Source organism: Carcharhinus amblyrhynchos, chromosome 10, assembly GCF_965287045.1.
Source record: "Carcharhinus amblyrhynchos chromosome 10, sCarAmb.v2.hapA, whole genome shotgun sequence".
Classification (NCBI taxonomy): domain Eukaryota; kingdom Metazoa; phylum Chordata; class Chondrichthyes; order Carcharhiniformes; family Carcharhinidae; genus Carcharhinus; species Carcharhinus amblyrhynchos.
Window position 1 is genome coordinate 63,392,392 of NC_137333.1, and position 18,376 is coordinate 63,410,767.

Consider the following 18,376-nt stretch of genomic DNA (forward strand, 5'->3'; position numbering starts at 1 on the left):
CCATGAGGGATTAGTACCACAATCTTAGCTTTTCACTACATTTATAAATGACCTAGAAAAAGGAAAGAGAGCAATAGTTTGCTGATGATACCAGAAGTGGTAATAGAGTAGGTATTGTAGATGGGAACAGAAAGTTGTAAAGAAACAGAAGAACAAATGTGTACACAAAACTATAACAAATGGAGCTTAATGTGGATGACGATTAGGAAGATCAAAGACAGATTAAAGTAATTTCTAAACAGTGAGGAAAGCAGGAACAGAAAAGAGGCAGAGAGATTTTGGGGTATAAGTATATACATCACCAAAAGCAAGTGGACAGGTACAAAATAATAATTAAAACATCCTGAAGAAGAGTCATATGGACACAAAATGTTAACTCCATTTCTCACTCCACAAATGCTGCCAGACTGCTGAATTTTTGCTGCATTTTCTGATTATTTCGGATGTCCAGCTTCTGCAGTATTAATTTAGAAGATCAGGAGAATATTACCCTTTAATGTAATGTAAGGGGAGTAATGTAATAGGTATATAAATCGCTGCTTGGCATCCATTCTGCATCCAGCACTAGGCACCACACCTCAGGAAGGATACACTAACCTTAGAAAGAATGAAATGCAGGTTCATCAAAATCATTACTAGGGCTAAGATTTTAGATAATGAAACATGTCACATAGATAAGGTATGTATTCATTCCTTTGATTACAGAAGGTAAAGCAACAACCCAGTTGAGGTGGTTGAGACAATTAAAGGGTTAGATGGAGGAAAACTAGGAGACGATGCGGATGGCTACGATCTTGGGAGGCTGACAATTTGAAAGGCAATTGTGAGAAGTGAACAGAAACAAAAAGATCAGCAACTGAGAAGAAGCCCAAAGAAAACAGAGGCCAGCAATTCAGGCACATTCTTAGCCCACTAACTTCATCTGCAGCAAATAAGATAGAAACTGCAAGCCAGTGTTGGGTTCCTGAGCCACACCAGGCGATGCTTAGCCACAGAGTTTACCTACACAATCTAACACAAACTATCAGGTGGTATTTTCCAGCCGCAGGTGCCCCATGACCTCCCAAGCTCAACAGACCTTTAAAAGGTCCATCAAATTTTCTGTCTCGCCCGCTATGATTTCCGTAGCAGACGAGACAGAAAATTTTCAGCCTCGAATCTTGAGATAGAATGATCTTAAGAATGAAAAGGAAGACAGGGAAGAACTATTTCCTTTTTTGGGGGAACACAGAACAACTGGGCTTAACCCTAAAATTAGACTGAGTAGTTCAGGACTGTGTCAGGAAACATTTCTTCACACTTCCTTACATTCCTAAGATCTGTTGTTGGAAAAGGGAATTAAAAGTTACAGAATCAAGGTGCATATATTGAATCAAGAGACAATCAGTCATGAATTGAATGGGGGTCAGGCTTAAGAGATCAGAAGGCAATTTAATGGTCTTATATTCTTTTGAGAGATTGGCGAGGAGTCACTTGTCATATGATAGCCAGCCTCTGTTCTACACGTAGCCAGTGTTGTCATAGCCAATCCAGTCAAGTTTTTATTCATTCGTAACTCCCAAGTTGTTGGTGGTAACAAGATTAGTATTGATGGTGCTGTTGAAGATTTGGCAGAGATGGCTGGGATACTTTTTAGTTGAGAAAGTCAATGCCTGCAAGCTGTCAGCCCAATCCTGAATGATATTTAGGCCTTGCTGCAGTCTGACACAGGATACTTCACTTCCAGAGAAGTATTGAATGGAGTTTATTACTATTGCATACTCAGCCAAAAGTCTCATTCTAGATCTTATAATATAAAAAGAAAACATCAGTGTTGGCTAGGTTGAAAATGCTTCCATGTCCTCAGGCTACAATAATTGATCAGTGCCAACTACAACCATCTACTTTTGTGCCAGGAATATTCCAGTCTTTCCATTTGTCTCCAACTGATTTCAGCTTTGCTGGGACTTGCTACTACTAAAAATTGCACCTTTGTGTTGAGGCCACCTGCTTTTACCTTCACTCTGGCAGGCAACTCTTCCATTCATATCTGTGTCAAATGTGCTATGAGATTTGGAGCCATGTACTCCTGGTTGGTTCTCAGTATGCATTCAATCAGTAGGTGTCACTTGGAAACCCTTAATGTTTCCTTATAGCAATTGATTGATGATTGGAAGGAGGTTGATAGCTGGGGTAATTGGAGACATAGCTTTCTTAAGGATGAATTTTACCACCGCAGTTCACCCAGTCATCATAGAACCCATCCAGTTTTCACTGGTCGCTAGATCCTCATTCTAATATAAAGATGCCCAATCCTAAAATACCCTTCTGAATTCACCATTGAACTATGGTTGGTCTTCCAACTTAATGGTGATGGAAAGGTTCGGAATATGCATGACCATGAGGTTGGATTGTGTTGAAATGTTGCTGGCAGCAGCTCAGTTTTGAGTTGCTAGACATGTTGCTTGCCTCTTCCTTCATTAATCATAACTTCTGTTTCTCTTAATATTTTTGCTCACATGAGAAGTAATCCTTTTAAAGGTTTTGTCAGGTCATAGCCACAAATTGATACTGATTGATCACATCAAAATTCATAACTAACAAACATTTTCTCCTTTAGGTTCATCACTGAGTGTGATTTTCAAAATCAACGTTCATTTGGCCATTATTATTTCGACTGTGATAGCAGTTTGCTATACTTTGATTGGTGGTTTATACTCAGTTGCATACACAGACATGGCCCAATTGCTCTGTATCTTTGTTGGATTGGTAAGTTTATAAAATAGTTTGAAATTATTGAAAGTACTACGTTTCAAACAACTGGATATACAGAATGCATTTAATAGTGGATAAGACTTCTTGCTTTGATTCTTCATGCAGTACCTTAGCGTGCCTTTTGCTTCTTTACATCCTGCCGTTTCAAGTATTGCCATCACCGCAACTCAGTATGTTTACCGTGAACCATGGATGGGAAGAATAGAGCCTGAAAGAGCTTGGATTTGGATTGACAATTATCTACTGATGGTATGTATAGAGTATTAATTATTACAATCTGTATGAGGTAAATGAAGTGACATTACTTCCTCTAAGGCACCAGAATCTAGCTAAATAATACCATACGCCACCCCCCCACCACCTCGCCACCATATCACTAAAACCACTAGCACCACAGCAGCAATGTGATTGGTTTCCAATGGTACTTCAAGTTGCCATTGTCTCTTGCAGCAAAGATCATCTCTTCTCATTATTCTGCACAGAGTTGGAGTATTGTTGAAATGTTAAAAATCTCTGATTCTTTAGACCAGTTTGCTTACTCCAATGTTTTACCCCAGTGCCCTTATTTGTAAGGTGGACAAACGACAAACATAAGTAAAGGTTCAACAAATTACCCACATAAAGCACAAGGATGCCCCAAAATCAGATATACCACCCGCAAAGATGGTTTGGTTAAAACTGCAGGCTCGATTCTCTGAGTCCCTGTGGTCCGGCGTCACAAAGGTGAGTCTCGATGGCAGCTTCTTCCTTCCTTCTTCTCTAGTCAGCCTTCCGAATCGTCAAGGGTTGCCTCCTTCATCGAGTCTTCTCCAGTCTTCCCTGCTGGTGTCTGAAAGTGCATTCCTTTATCCCCTGCCTGCTTGCCTTTCCAGAAACTTCTCTGGCTTCCGGCCAATGAGGTCCCAGGAAGGGGGTTCCAATACCCAGTGGGTTTCTTGATGTCTGCCTGACAGGACACCAGGGTCTGCCCTCAGATGTCCATCTCCATGCTGCTGCTTACATGTAACCTGTTATCAGATTAAGCCAACTGCAGGAACTCTTGGTGACAGAAAGTCGCCCGACCTGGGCTTCTAACAATAGGCTGGTGCATTTCAATGGGGTGCAATGATCTCCTGCTAAGTATCAGTAGGGTGCAACGACCTTTGATAGGAGGTTGATGAGTCAGGCCCAGACAGGTTTGGGTATTGTACAACTGGCCTGCCTGAGGTTTGACTGTGTTTGATTTTTAATATGCCCAATTCTTTAATTTAGGATATCCAATTTTATCAGCCTTAAAACTAGGCCCTGTTTATCTTACATTCCCTCCTCTTGATCCAGTGAGTGTCAGCAAGCTGGATCACACAATTCTCACCAAACCATCTCAGTAAGCAAGTACCCTGAATCAGGGGTTGATAGTATCATCCCTAACCCACAATAGTACCAACAAATTTAAATGAAGTAAAATAATTTAAAAAGCAATAGGAACAATACATCAATTGGGTATATACATGACAATGCAACAAACAGTACAAAATGACAAGTGACTGTACACACTAAATATAGATGGGACAGTATTAAGGCTCTTGATTGTAGAGCCTCTCCTGATGTCGGATGGCCCTTGCCGAGTCCAAGTTTTGCAGAAATTCCTTCTTCCATCGAGCAAATTTAAATGTGAGGATGGTTAGGTACACTGCCATAAGTAGGATTCCTATTATGGCCAGGTGGGACAGAATGCAGACCCATGGATGGATTTGGACGTTTGAAACCCAATCCCAGAGGTAGTGACTCTAATTTCTTTAATGTTCTTTTCTATTTCCCCTATTTGTTGCGCCACTCTGACAAAGGTCTTGTGTGCTGTGATCAATTGTGTCCAAATCTGTTGAAGAAGTGTTATCCTGGTATCAAATTTTTCAAAATAGTCTCCCAAGCTTTGTCTCAATTTATCACGAGCATTTTAGTGTTTTCTCTCTTCTGTGTATGTCTACCATCTCAATTAATCCTATCCTGGCGGGAATCTGTGGTTTAATGCAAAAGGTAGTGTTGTGGATGTTACAAATGGCTGCCCCATGCTGGTAGTTTTCTAGTGAGGTTGTAATACAATATTCTCCCTCCCCTCTGTAAGCCACCCGGGTGACATCTCTTTCCAAATTTCGAATTTCCAATGTACAATTTAGGTCAGTGGTTGTTTTGAATCCACACAGGGCATGTTCATTTTTGTACACCGGATATGGACACACAACCATTTTGTCTGTGTGTTCACATTTCTCCAGACTGGTGCTTACGAGCTTCTCTCCTTTCTCAACCACATTCGGTAATGTCCCCTGTTATCCCATCCACATCCCTCCTTTAATGATCCCTATAATTTCGGCTTCAAAAAGTCTCAACCCGACCTTATCTTTTAAAATTACTGGGATCCCCAACACCATTCCTAGTGCAGTCCCCAGGGTTCCTCTACAACTATCGTTAAACCAGACCTTGGTCAGTTGCCATAATTGGCAGTTAGTGACATTGGGGTGTCTTTTTCCCCGGTACAGGTGTTCAATCTGTTCATCACTGATCCACGACGGAACTTTCCCCGTGCTAACCTGGCCAAAATTCTCTCTTAACTGCTCGACCATCCATTGCCCATAGATGCTATATAGGGTTCAGTTCTGTTGCCTGGCATCATCTTCCACCCTCTCTTGGGCGATCTGATTAATAGTTTGGCCATGTCCTTCTAGTATAGTAACCATAAGGCTACTAGCCCTGTCCTCAGCCAAATCTCCCTCGGCATCTTGCCCAGCATTTTCATTTAAACTGTCCAAGGTCTGTTTAGCTTGTCGGGTTAGGACTCTGAGCTTATTATCCAAATCAGCCAGATCCAGTGCATTAATGGTGGATGCCCCTGCTCCATATGCAGTCGCCAGATCATTCAGGATTTCCCTCCTCTTGCGCGCCTTTGACCTGGGCATCTCTTCCCCTGTGTGTGTCCCAGTTTTTCGGCTTAGCAGCCTCTTGGACAAGTGGAGGTACAGTTTTCTAAGTGGGGAGGGACACCAGTCTGGTAATTGTGTTCTGGCTAAATCTATCACTACTGGTACCAATTCGTAGTGTGTGTTGTCAAATAATATTTTCCCTGTATGTTTTAGTATCAATCCATTTTGGGGCCCTGGGTGGTTTTGGGACACATGGGGATGGGTGTGCTAACAGTTGGTCTTAACCCATTCTTAATTTCATAGTAGATATACTCATTCTGAATAACCTTACCGGGACACTTCTTTCCTAATTCCAGCCCTTTATCTGGACCATAGGCTAGACAGGCTAGCTCCATGCACCCATGTTTAGTGCCCACCAGTCACTAGTGAGGGTCGTCCTTAGGGAGCAGTAATCAGAGCTCCTATTATCTTTCCTGTACACCACTCTTTGGTTATTACATCCATAGGTGATACTCTTATTGGGGTGTACCCATAGGATGCCATCCTCACATTTGCCTGCATCTGGTGGGGTGAACCACATATATCCAGGGTATCGTAGGCTGCTCTTTTGGTCTTTGGTTGAGGTGGTGTCTGTGGTTCGGTCTGAGATGAGGAATCCCAGATAGCAGAGAAGTATGTAGTTCATTCTGAGGGAGATCAAGGTAGCACCTGTTAATTCTTATTAATATCTGATTCTCTTTTCAATTTCATTACAAGAATTTCGTATGACTCCCCCCTTCTTTCAAAAAAAACAAAGAAATAAATAAATGAATAATAAAAGCCCAGTAGTGTCATACAAAGGGTTGGTTGGCAATCAGTGTTTAATGGGGTTGAGTGGGGTAAGGAATTTGCAGAGCGTGAAAACAGAATGTCAATTGGGTGATGCGTGGAGTGGATGGATAAAGCTATTTACAATCTGGACTGTGATGTCCTGATTCTTCCTTCGTGAAGGGAACCTACGTGGGCGGGCTTTGGCTGCCAGGTACCATCTCTGGTAGTGAGCGCCGGGTCAAACGGTTCTGGGCGTCCCAGTACCAGGGGCGCCATAGGGGGTAAGGTTTGTGGGTTCCCCATCCTTTTTGTCGGAGTCCCCTGGGCCGTGGTTTTATTCCTGAAGCTCTGTACATTGGGAAGGGAACCCTGGGTGTAGGTGCTGGTTCTAGGGGTAGTGGGTGGGGGTTGTAGCTGCTTGTCAGGCCGGTCATTCAAGGGGCATGGGTTGGGGTCCATCGTCAGGGAACTGCTGAGATGGTTGTGTAGGATAGTTGGGTGGTAACCTACAGTTCTGGGCAAAATGGTTGGGTTGCCTGCAGGTATAACACTGTACTTGTGGGCATGGGCCTCTGGGCTCAGCTCTATGTCATTCTCGGTGTCGAGGGTTAGGCCTACATCCTGTGTGGCCTTGTGGTCCCTATGTCGGTGAGCAGCAAGAGTGTATGGGTGTACAGGGTTTGCTGGTCCCCTGAAACTTGGTGCCCTACAGTCCTGGGCAAAATGGTTGGGTTGACCAGTTATAACTATGTGCTTGTGGGAGTGCATCTCTGGGGTCGGTTCTATCTTGTTCCCTGTACATGGGGTTGGGAATATATCGGCATTCTGCACGAGGCTGCGGTCTTCTGTATCAATGATTGGCAGGGGTATATGGGGGTGAATTTCCCTGTCCCCTGTTTCCACCTCCCCCTTCATTATGCCAAACAGGGACTGGGTTTGTGTGGATTGGGCTCATCTTTCCGTGTTTTGTGGGCTTGGGGGGGGTGTCTGTTTGTCTGACTTCCTGTTCCCACACACGAGTCATTTTGTGGATGGCCCAGGCTTCTGTATGTGGATTATCATCAGGGTCAAAATTCTCACAGGCTTTCCGACTCTCCTCAGTAGCGTGTGCTATCAGGGTCCAGATCTATGTGGGTCAGTAGTGTGCATTTAAGCGAACTCGATTTAATTGGCCAAAAACTGCAACAAATTGGTTCCATAGTCAGCTACCAAAGACTGTTGGGTGGTCCCCTCTCTTTTGTTGGCAATTGTTTAAGCCTTGTACCGGGTCATCCCTATTGTAGCCTATGGCAGCCAGAATGGCTGCCTTCATTTCTGGTAGGGTTCCTCCAGCCACGTTCTGGGGTTCGGGTAGGGCGGAACGGATAGCAGGACTTAAACACAACAGAATAAGTTTAACCTCTTCTGCCTCATCTAGGCTGTTTAAAACATGATGTTGGGTGACCTGGTCAAAGAGAGCATGTGGATCCCTGGAGGGTTCAAATACTCCAATTGCTTTAGCTATGTCAGTGAGCTGTGGCATGGTGTATGGAGTTACATAAGTTATATTGTGGTTCTGTCCGTCCTGTCGTCGGTTGGTGACCGGATTCATCGGCACAGGAACCAGATTAATGACTGGACTTATACTGGGAATAGCCCTAGGAGCTAAGACTGAGTTTTCCGAGATGGGGGCTGGATTAGGTGCTGCCGTAGGTTCCACTACCGGGAAGGGAGGTGAGGGTCCCCTGTCAGCATAATGGCAAGCATCCTCTTCTAAATCCCTCCACTCTACCTCTGGGTCACTCTCCCCTGTTTCAGTGGTGAATGCACACATTATACCCCTTTTTATAGCTAGTTGTGATTTTAAATCTGCAATCTCACGGAGGCATTTGGAGTGGTCTGTTACACAGTCTGTATTTGCTTTTCCTGCTTGGTGTTTCTGCAGGAACTCTTGGTGACAGAAAGTCTGGCCCGACCTGGGCTTCTAACAATAGGCTGGTGCATTTCAATGGGGTGCAATGATCTCCTGCTAAGTATCAGTAGGGTGCAACGATCTTTGGTAGGAGGTTGATGAGTCAGGCCCAGACAGGTTTGGGTATTGTACAACTGGCCTGCCTGAGGTTTGACTGTGTTTGATTTTTAATATGCCCAATTCTTTAATTTAGGATATCCAATTTTATCAGCCTTAAAACTAGGCCCTGTTTATGTTACAGTATTTGATCATGGATTTTGATTGCAGTACTTGCATTGCAGATTTAAATTCACAGATTCAAATTGGAAGACAGTAGCATAGTGGTAAAGTCACTAGATTAGTAATCCAGAGACATAGGTTCAAAAATCAACACTGTAGCTGATGAAATTTAAATTAAATTAATAAATCGATAAGTAATGGTGACCATAAAAGCATTGTCAATTGTTATAAAATCCTATCTACTTTACAAATGTCCTTACCTGGTCTGGCATACATGTGACTCCAACCCCACAGCAATGTGAGTGACTCTTAATGACCTAGCAAACCATTCAGTTACATTAGACCACCACAGAAGGGAATTAAACCAAATGGAATCAAAGCACCGGAAACAATATGGCAAACCCAACTCTACAAAGCCATACTTAGCAACATCTGGGGTTTTGTGCCAAAATTGGGAGTGGCATCCCATAGACTAGTCAAGCAACAACCTGACATAGTCATACTCACAAAATTACATATTATAGACATAGGGTGGAATCTTATCAAAGATTTGGCAGATTTTTGTTTCTGGCAAGAAAACCAGCATGTTTCTCTCCAGATTCTACCACTCTCTGCCAAAAGAATCAAGTCTTTCTTGCTGACATTGGGGGTGGGGGTGCTTAAGCATGCTGCAAAACCTGGCTGGGGCACCATCTTTAAAGAGCGCTCTGATCAGGACTGCATTCCCCATTCTACCACTGAGGCCTCAGGGGCTTTCTTCCCCCTCCCCGTCCCTGATCAGAGCCAGCGTTCATTCTGACCCCACCGACCACCCCGCATACCAACTCTCCCCCACCCCCCCTACCAAAAACACCTTCCCAGGACCATCAGCTTCTTCTCTTCCTCTCTCCCTCCCCGTAATTATCAGCCCCTTCCCCCCTCCACCTCTGAACCACTCCCACAATGGCCATCATCTGCATCTGGTATCCCCTTCTCGTTACACCACTTCTGACCCGCAGCCATAGCTAAATTAACCCTCCTTCATGAGTTTCCCATGGGGCCTGCCCCTTGGCACAGGGTGACACTGCTAGGCTTGCACTACCACCTTGGCACAGCCAGTGTGACACTGCCAGGGTGGCATGGTTGCATTAATTATCATATAGAGGAAACACATCAGGTTGCAGATGGGTCGCCTCTGATTCGTTGCTCTACCATGAGCACACTGTTTCCTCTGTTTGGGCACTATATTTAAACAGTATTTGTGCACAGCTTTTTCAATGAATGCAGCCCAAGACTTCAACGGATGAGAGAGATAGCCCCAAAAGCAAAGAAGGTAGCTGCGCCCAAATCCCGTGATATCTCCCCAAAATGACTGCTAGACACAATTGAGGCCTACTGTTATGCCCTCTACCCCATGGGTTTCTTTAGTGTATCTTCACATCCACACTGCTTTTCCCTTTGGGGAATAATGGAGAATTGGTGGGAAGATCCCCGAGCTGATTATCAGCCTGTTGAACCATGTAATGAATGCTCCTTCTGTGGCCAACAGATCCTGGCATTGAACTCAAACCCAGAGCTTCTGTTCCAGTGGTTCACAGTGCCACATGGAGGAGATCCACCAATCTCATCATTCCGGCTTGGGAAGTGGTGGCAGTTGTGCTCCTTGCTAGTGCTGCATGGAAGAGGTCATCCAACCAGTGCAGAAAAAGGATGAAAGATTTCATTCATAGCATCAGAGTATATCAATCATTTCATTACTCTCAACTCACACTCACCAGCTCATCACTCATTCACTGGCATCTCACACGTTGGCAGCTCAAGTGATATCAGCACTCCCTCTCTCACACACACCTTCACATCTCCATCTCAGCGCATACCCTCTGCGGTTTCTGTCTTCATCCTGTCAATGGCTGCACTCACCAACCTTATTGTCTGCTCTGGCATGCATCCTATTCATACTTTCCATCTGTCTTTATGCAGGATAAGATGGTGCACATTCAAAGAAAGAGATCTCAGACAGGAGAGGAGTGGCCAAAATCAAGGTCCTGACTCCCTACAAGAATGGAATCATTGAGCTGCCCAGACAGGACAGGCAACTAGTGACAATGAGGCGGGCAACGGATATCCTGCACTCGCTCATCCCTCAGGCAACTAGACTGGGAGTATACTGGGAGTATATTAAACAGTCCTGTTTAAGAGTCACCTGCTAATTATCTTTCTTTCACAGGCACCTCTGGAATGTGCCTAAGGACACCCATAAATCAGACCCTCAGTTCCAGCCCTGAGGACAGCTAGGGTGAGAAACTAGCGTACAACGCCACAGGAAACATGTCACAGCACTCACACACACTTTCCAGCATCACAGAGACACACACTTTAGTGGGACCTAATTCTAGTGCAGCCTTGGCATCAAACTCTGGTAAGTACAGCACACAATTAGGTTATAAGCGGACAGAGGCAGTGATATTCGAGATCATAGCACTTGGAGGATTTTTGCAGGCCAGGAATTTGCATAGTCCAATCAGATGCCACTAAATGAATTGTTGGAGGTGTAGTAATGATATGGAAACATCAGGAGGGATCTCAGCTACATTCCACAGGTTACTGCAGAGGATGGAGGTGATTGCTGGCTTCAGTAGGAGGGGATAGCACTAGTATGACAACGCACTGAGGCCAACACTGGTAGGATGGTGGCCACCATGGAGTTCATGATCCAGGAGATCGTTCTTGCACTGCTACAATTATAGCACTCCATCAATTTAGCCATTGATGGCATTCATCATTGGCTATGGAAGAGGGATGGACCACCTAGATCTCAGACCAGCTGCCCCTTCTCCTCAACAATAAGCCAGAGGCTCTCAGGCACACGTAGGGAGGAGCACTGGCAGCTGGACACCCCAGGGCCATCCACGCAAGTGACTGCAGGAGCATGCAAATGATGTAAACGTCCTCGTCCTCTGACCCATCACCTCCAGCTCCACAGGCCCAGGGAGGATGCATCTGCTCAACAGCAGGACATCTAAAGCAAGCCATGATCCTCTAGGTCTCAGCCCTCCAGAGGATGCCCATAGAAGTCATCAAAGCCAAGACACAGCCTTTAGCACCTTCACCTCTGCTGTGGGTGTCAGGGAAGCACCCAAACATAGCATTAGGAATGTTTATAAAAATTTAGAAACACAGCAATGGCATGGGTGTTCACAACATGTATATAATGTTCACAATGTAAAGAAAATTGCATCCATTTCCACATCTCCTTATATGTAGGTCCCCTTTTTATGATGAGCTGTGCTGCCATCAATCAGGTGCGATACCCTGGGCCGTCCCCCTATTTGTCATAGATATCACTATCATAGGTCTGTCATCTATGTAATGTACTTCCATGTCACCACTATGTGTGGCCCTTTTCCTGATCATTCTCTACAACAGCAATGTCTGAATCTTAATGTTAAGTGTGTTTGTGTAAGGAATCTCATTCATGTGCTTTTCATGATCATAGGATCATAGAATCATAGAATCCCCACAGTGCAGAAGGAGGTCATTCAGCCCATCAAGCCTGCAACAACAATCCCACCCAGTCCCTTTGTCCGTAACCTCACATATTTACCCTGCATCCCCCAACATTAAGGGACAAATTTAACATGGCCAATCCGCCTAACTTACACATCTTTGGAGCGTGGGAGGAAATCTGAGCACCCGAAGGAAACCCACGCAACATAGAAGAATGTGCAAACTCCACACAGACCGGAATCGAACCGGATCCTTGGAGCTGTGAGGCAGCAATGCTAATTGCTGTGCCACCAGGCTGTCCATCATGTTATGTATATTCTTGGCTGCGTAAGATTGAGGCAGAAGGGTTTTACTATTTCATCTGCATTCTTGAAAGGTGAAGGTGTGGTATACAAGGAAAGATGTGTTTAAGCATAGAGCAGGGTTATACATTGTGCTACTCCTCTGTTCTCTGACTTCCATGATGTGGAGATGCCAGCGTTGGACTGGGGTAAACACAGTAAGAAGTCTGACAACACCAGGTTTAAGTCCAACCGATTTATTTGATAGTAAACTCGCAAGCTTTCGGGGTTTGCCCCTTCATCAGGTGAATGGAGAGTTCTGGCCTCAGACAGAGCATGTAACAGCACAGATAGTTTACAGATTACTGATTAGAATGCAAATCTTTCCACCTAACCTGCTATTCAAGTCTTAAAGTGGCCAACAATGTGAGTGGAAGGAGCATTAAGCCCAGGTTAAAGAGATGTGTATTGTCTCCAGACAGTATTGTAAGAGAGGTTTAGCAAACCCAGGCAAGTCATGGGGGTTACAGATAGTGCGACATGAACCCAAGATCCCTGTTGAGACCAACCTCGTGTGCGGAACTTGGCTATCAGTCTCTGCTGAGCGACTCTGTGCTGTCGTGTGTCGTGAAGGCCGCCTTGGAGAATGCTTACCTGAAGGTCAGAGGCCGAATGCCCGTGACCACTGAAGTGTTCGCCAACAGGAAGGGAACAGTCTTGCCTGGTGATTGTCGAGCGATGTTCATTCATCCGTTGTTGTACCGCCTGCATGGTCTCCCCAATTGGAGAGCTGTTGTATGCTCTGTCTGAGGCCAGAACTCTCCATTCGCCTGACGAAGGCACAAACCCCGAAAGCTTGTGAGTTTACTATCAAATAAATCTGTTGGACTTAAACTTGGTGTTGTCAAACTTCTTACTCTGACTTCCAGGCAGGGCTTTTCTGCTGTGAGCCCATACAGAGTTGTATGCGCTTCTGTCTGCTAGCCACATTTCCTACTTTCTGAGTGTACACCTACTAAGCTCACCAATAATTGGGAGGTCCAAAATTCTAACCCCTCAGTCACATTATTGCCCTGGTGCCCAAAAGTACATCCTTGCCTATTTTAAACCTCTAATTGTCTGGATTGCAGCTACAAGGCTCTTGTCACACTGTCGGGATGCAGGGCTGTGTGACTCATCACCTAAACACTTGCTAAGAGGTGTGATGCGAATTGTCAACGGTAATATTTGGTGATCAGTAGAGCCTCTGAGCATGCTCTGGATGTGCACATTTAGGCAATGTGACGGGGAACAATGGGATTGGAACAAGGATGTACTGAAAGTGAAATGTGCTCTTAATTTGCAAGGACTCATGATCTTGATGTCTTCATGGTGTTTGAAGTTTGTAAGGGTGACAGCTGGCCATGAGGTTCAATGTGTGCCTTAAAGAGGAAGTATTTTCAAACAGTAGGGCCAGATTCTCCTGTATCCTGCAAATGTCCGACCTTTGGGTGCAGTGGGAATCTAAGGCGAATCATCACTGGTCTCCACAAATGGAGATCAGTCATGAAAGCCATGCCTTGCAGGGTGGTAAGTGGGGCTGGCTTGGAGGCCACTAAAGCCCACGGGTCGTTGGCAGAAATGGCTGGGTAGAGCCCTGGCACTGCCCTCTGGCATCTTAATGGTTCCACCCAGGCCAGATTTGGCACAGCCAAGGTTCCAGTTTGGAAGTGTCAAACAAGGGGGCCTGAAGGGGAGTGCTGGGAGGCTGAAGTGGAGACGTTTGGCGATCCCATAATGGGTGGGTGGGTGCTAGTACCAGCAAGCGGGGAGGGGTAGGTCTGATGTCAGTGAGTTGAGGACGGGTTCTTAGCCAGCAAGTAGGAGGGGGTGAGTGGGTGCAGGGTTGTCTGGAGATTGGGTGCCCTTAAAGAAATGGTGCCCTGATCTCTGAGAAGTCAGTCTTGCCAGCATTTTTAAGTGCCCACTCCAAAAAAATGTGAAGTGCAAATGAACTCAGTGAGAATCTCCCCAGACTCCAAAGCAATTTCTAAGTTTGGATGAATTGCAAACTGATTCACACCAAATCACGCAGTAGGAATCTCACTGGTTTTCCCATCAGGGACAACACTTTGGGTGGAACTTTACGAGACTTTTCCTAAGTGTCGAGCGGGCATGAAAGTAGGGAAGTTCCAGATCTGCTTTTTGGGTGCGTTTTCAGGCCCAATGTTATGCATTCTGTCTTTAAAATTTTGGGCAAGTCCTTTTCTTGCTGCAGAAGGGAGTGGGTGGGGCTTAACTTCCCAGCCAGCCTGTAGAGGGAGGTATTGTGCATGTGCAGACCTCTGATGCTACACATGTGCATTAACAGTAGAAGGGGTCTGACAGATAAAGACAGCAGTCAGGCCCCTGCTACTGCCGGCAGCCTCAACTAGCAGCCACTCCCCCACCCACACCCCCTCCACCCCCACAATCACAGGGGCCCATGGCCTTAGATGCAGCTCCTGCAACACCCTCTGCTCAGACTGATTTCGGACCTTCTCCCTCCCTTACCGATCCCGAACCCCTTCCCTCCCCCACCAATCGCATGCAGTGTGGCAGCAGGCCCCCATTCCCCCAGGGACGCTGCCATCATCGGACCTGTCCACTCACAGGCCCCATCCCCGGCACTGCCCCAAAAGGCTCACCACCAAAGACCTCGCCTCCATTGGCCCCACCTCCTGGCACTGCCCAATGGGCATCCCCGCTTTGTCCTTGGCCTCTCCGGGGGACCTAAATGTCCTCTGGTTCACTGCTGAGACCAATACAACTGTTCCCCGTTCATGGAAAGCAGGTATTTTCCTCGTCAGATAGTACCTTTCCCAGCGAGGCCACAAAGGCAAGCGAGCCCAGATGATTGACACCGGGATCACTAAACACATTCAAAACACTATTGTAATAAATTTGAATAAAGTAACCAGCCACTCACCTATTTCTGGTGCACAGCTGACCACGCCGGAAAGCTGGTTGCAAAACTGGCGCCATTCACGCTAGTTGCTTCATGCCTGATTTTAAGGCATTTTCCACTGCAAAATGGATGTAAAGCGGCAGTAAAATTCTGCCCAGTGTTGCCAATGGTTCCATATCTCCAGGCATTTGGTTACTCACATTTGCCCATTCCTCTCAAATTGCCTCCATAGGGACTGAGAAGCCATCCATTGTTAGTGGCTCTGAAAGTAATTGCTGTACTGAACTATGCCTGTGAATCCTTCTAGGTCTCCACTGGGACTTATGCTGGATTTCTCAAGCACTCACACACAATTGCATACATGAAGTCAAGGAAATCCTCATTGCCAGGGCCTACAGTTATGTTTACTTCAACAGAGATCTAGTCAGTCGGGATGCCAGAGCATTGGATTTTGCTGAGATGTCACGATTCCCATGGATGCAGTATGCCATCAACTGTACTTATGTGGCTATAAGAGCTTCTTGGCTACAACACTCCAATACATAAACGGTCACAGTAAATGCTACCACTCGCTCAATGTATAATTAGTCTGTGACCATGAGAAAATTACCATGCAGGTTTGCACCAGATACCCAGGAAGTGTCCATGACTCATATACCTTGAGTAAATCACAGATCCAAACACCTTTAAGTGACCACTTAGGATCCAGGGTGATAAAGAGTCCCTGTAAATGAAATGGCCACAGAATCCTGCAGGCTGAAGATACAACAAAGCTCATGCCACTACCCAAATGCTGATGGAGCAGGCCATAGGCATCTTATAAAAATGTGATTCTAATTGAATGAAATGATCTTGCAGAGCAGTCCAGTACACTCCCTAGAGGGCCTCATAGATCACTATAGTTTGCTGTGCATTGCATAACTTGGCATTACAAAGGGAGGAGGATTTTCCAGATACCAACATGGAGAAGTTGCACATCTCCTCCGATGAGAAGATCATTGATAGCGATGAGCGCAGTGCTTCAAGGAAGCCAAGGCAGCAAGGAAAGAGGCCAAAGCATGGGTTAGAGAAAGCAAGCATGCACATGAGGTGCTCAGAGCCACCAGATTCCAGGAAGAAGATGATAAGTTGTAGCGAGTACCCTCTTGGATAAGTGGCCTCCATCCTAGGCCATCATGAACACCAGTGCTGCTATTGCTCACATTTCTCATCATCTCTCCCTTCACTTCATCAATTCTGGGCTGCATCATGTTCTGGTGATAGTGCACATCCCTCAGTCGTTCCATGGCCACAAGCCTCATGGCCTTGCCTGTGACCACCGCTTCCCCTGAATCTTGAGTAGGTTTAGCATCTGGGGGTTAGCGGTTTTATCAATGATGAGGGACAGTTGACATGTGGATTACAGCCAGCATAAATGTCAAAGAATCCCTACAATATTAGAATCATAGAATCCCTACAGTGCAGAAGGGGACCATTTGACCCATCGAGTCTGCACCGGATCTCCAAAAGAGCACCTTACTCAAGCCACCACCACCCTATCCCCATATAATTATCCTGCTAATTCATCAAATCTACAGATCTTTGGACATTACTGGATAATTTAGCATGGCCAATCCACCTAACCTGCATATCTTTGCACTTGGGAGGAAACTGGAGCACCTAGAGGAAACCCACACGGACACGGGGTGAATGTGCAAACTCCGCACAGACGGTCATCTAAGGCTAGAATTGAACCCATGTTGCAGGCACAGTGAGGCAGCAGTGCTAATCACAGTGCTACCGTACACAGTTGGTTGCACAGAACGAACTTGGATGCCTAGTGGAACCGGGTTAACATCACGCCACCTTCTTCCAGGCCAGTGATCAGACTCCAAAGAGCTGGATATGACCAGGCACATAAATTTTGAATGACGGAACACTAAATGATATAATCACTGTTTAAAGACTCTTGTCAGATAACATTTATGATTTCCATGAGGGTTCCATAGGTTAAGGATGAGACAAGAGGAAGCAGTGCAGGGCAGGGGCACAGCACATCAGTCTCAGTGGAGCCTTTCCTGAATGTCTCAGCAATGGGCTTCTTGATGTGACACCAGCTGTCCACTGGCATAACTTTCAACTGCAACTGGGGCATCTGATGTTGTGTGCACTAACCTCACTCATCTGCTGTGGGACTGTCAATGAAGTGAATTCTGTGAGGCCTGCCAACAGCTTATGCCCATCCAGGCTGACAAGGGGGAGACCCCTTAGTATACTAACACATCCTGTGAGTGGGAGAACTTCAGAAAGGACTGCCAACAGCTAGGGGTTGTTATATGAACCCAAGGCTCGGCCTGCTTGTGAGTGGATTGCTGATTCAAGTGTGTGGAGTCCAGATAGCCATAATGTGTTAAGCTGGCATTGAATACAAGACCAAACAGCTGTTAAGGGACTCAAAGAGGATCATGGTGTCTAGTAATCAATTCAGAATATTCCCCTCTCCAATTTCATAGTAGGATGATGTCCGGTAAGGTCTCCCACTGATTCATGTCGGGAATTCCATTTGCATGCAAAAACACTCCATGCCAGAATCAAATTCGGTCTCCCAATTACTTTGCAAGAGTGAGAAATTAGACTGCTCATGACCCTACTTGCCCTAGTGCTGCTCCAGTTTCTCAGTAATGCCAGCGTTACATCTCATTGGTGGAGTTAGTGTTGGTCTGCTCATGGTAACTGCCACAGGCACTGAACTGGGCTACTCTCAGTCTTCATATTCGAAAAGGACAGCACTAGTGTATGCTGTGAGTTTCAGGCAGGGTTCCACTATTGTAAGAAGGGCAGAATGGGTAGGATGACCGAGACACAGATGACCAGAGACATGACAGCAAAGGGGAGACTAAGGATGGGGAAGTTGGAAGACTAGAACACAGACACAGAAAGGAAGTACAAGAATCAAACAGTATGAATTGGAGGGGATTCATACAGACTCCAGCATGGGGGAGGAAGGGGGTGGGAAGAGGGGTGGTGTGCTTGTGTTAATGCGGCACAAGAGCAATGGTTGCACAGTGACTCATGG

At 45.7% G+C, this 18,376-nt stretch overlaps 1 protein-coding gene across 1 annotated transcript in view; it reads left to right on the forward strand.

Moving 5' to 3' along the window:
- LOC145349296 (high-affinity choline transporter 1-like) overlaps nucleotides 1–18,376 on the forward strand; it is a 111,048-nt gene that overhangs the window by 45,816 nt on the left and 46,856 nt on the right. Inside the window, exons 4-5 of the mRNA XM_080197802.1 lie at nucleotides 2,600–2,748; nucleotides 2,860–3,003. Coding sequence (XP_080053928.1) covers nucleotides 2,600–2,748; nucleotides 2,860–3,003 — 293 coding nt within the window. The remainder of the gene's footprint in view (nucleotides 1–2,599; nucleotides 2,749–2,859; nucleotides 3,004–18,376) is intronic.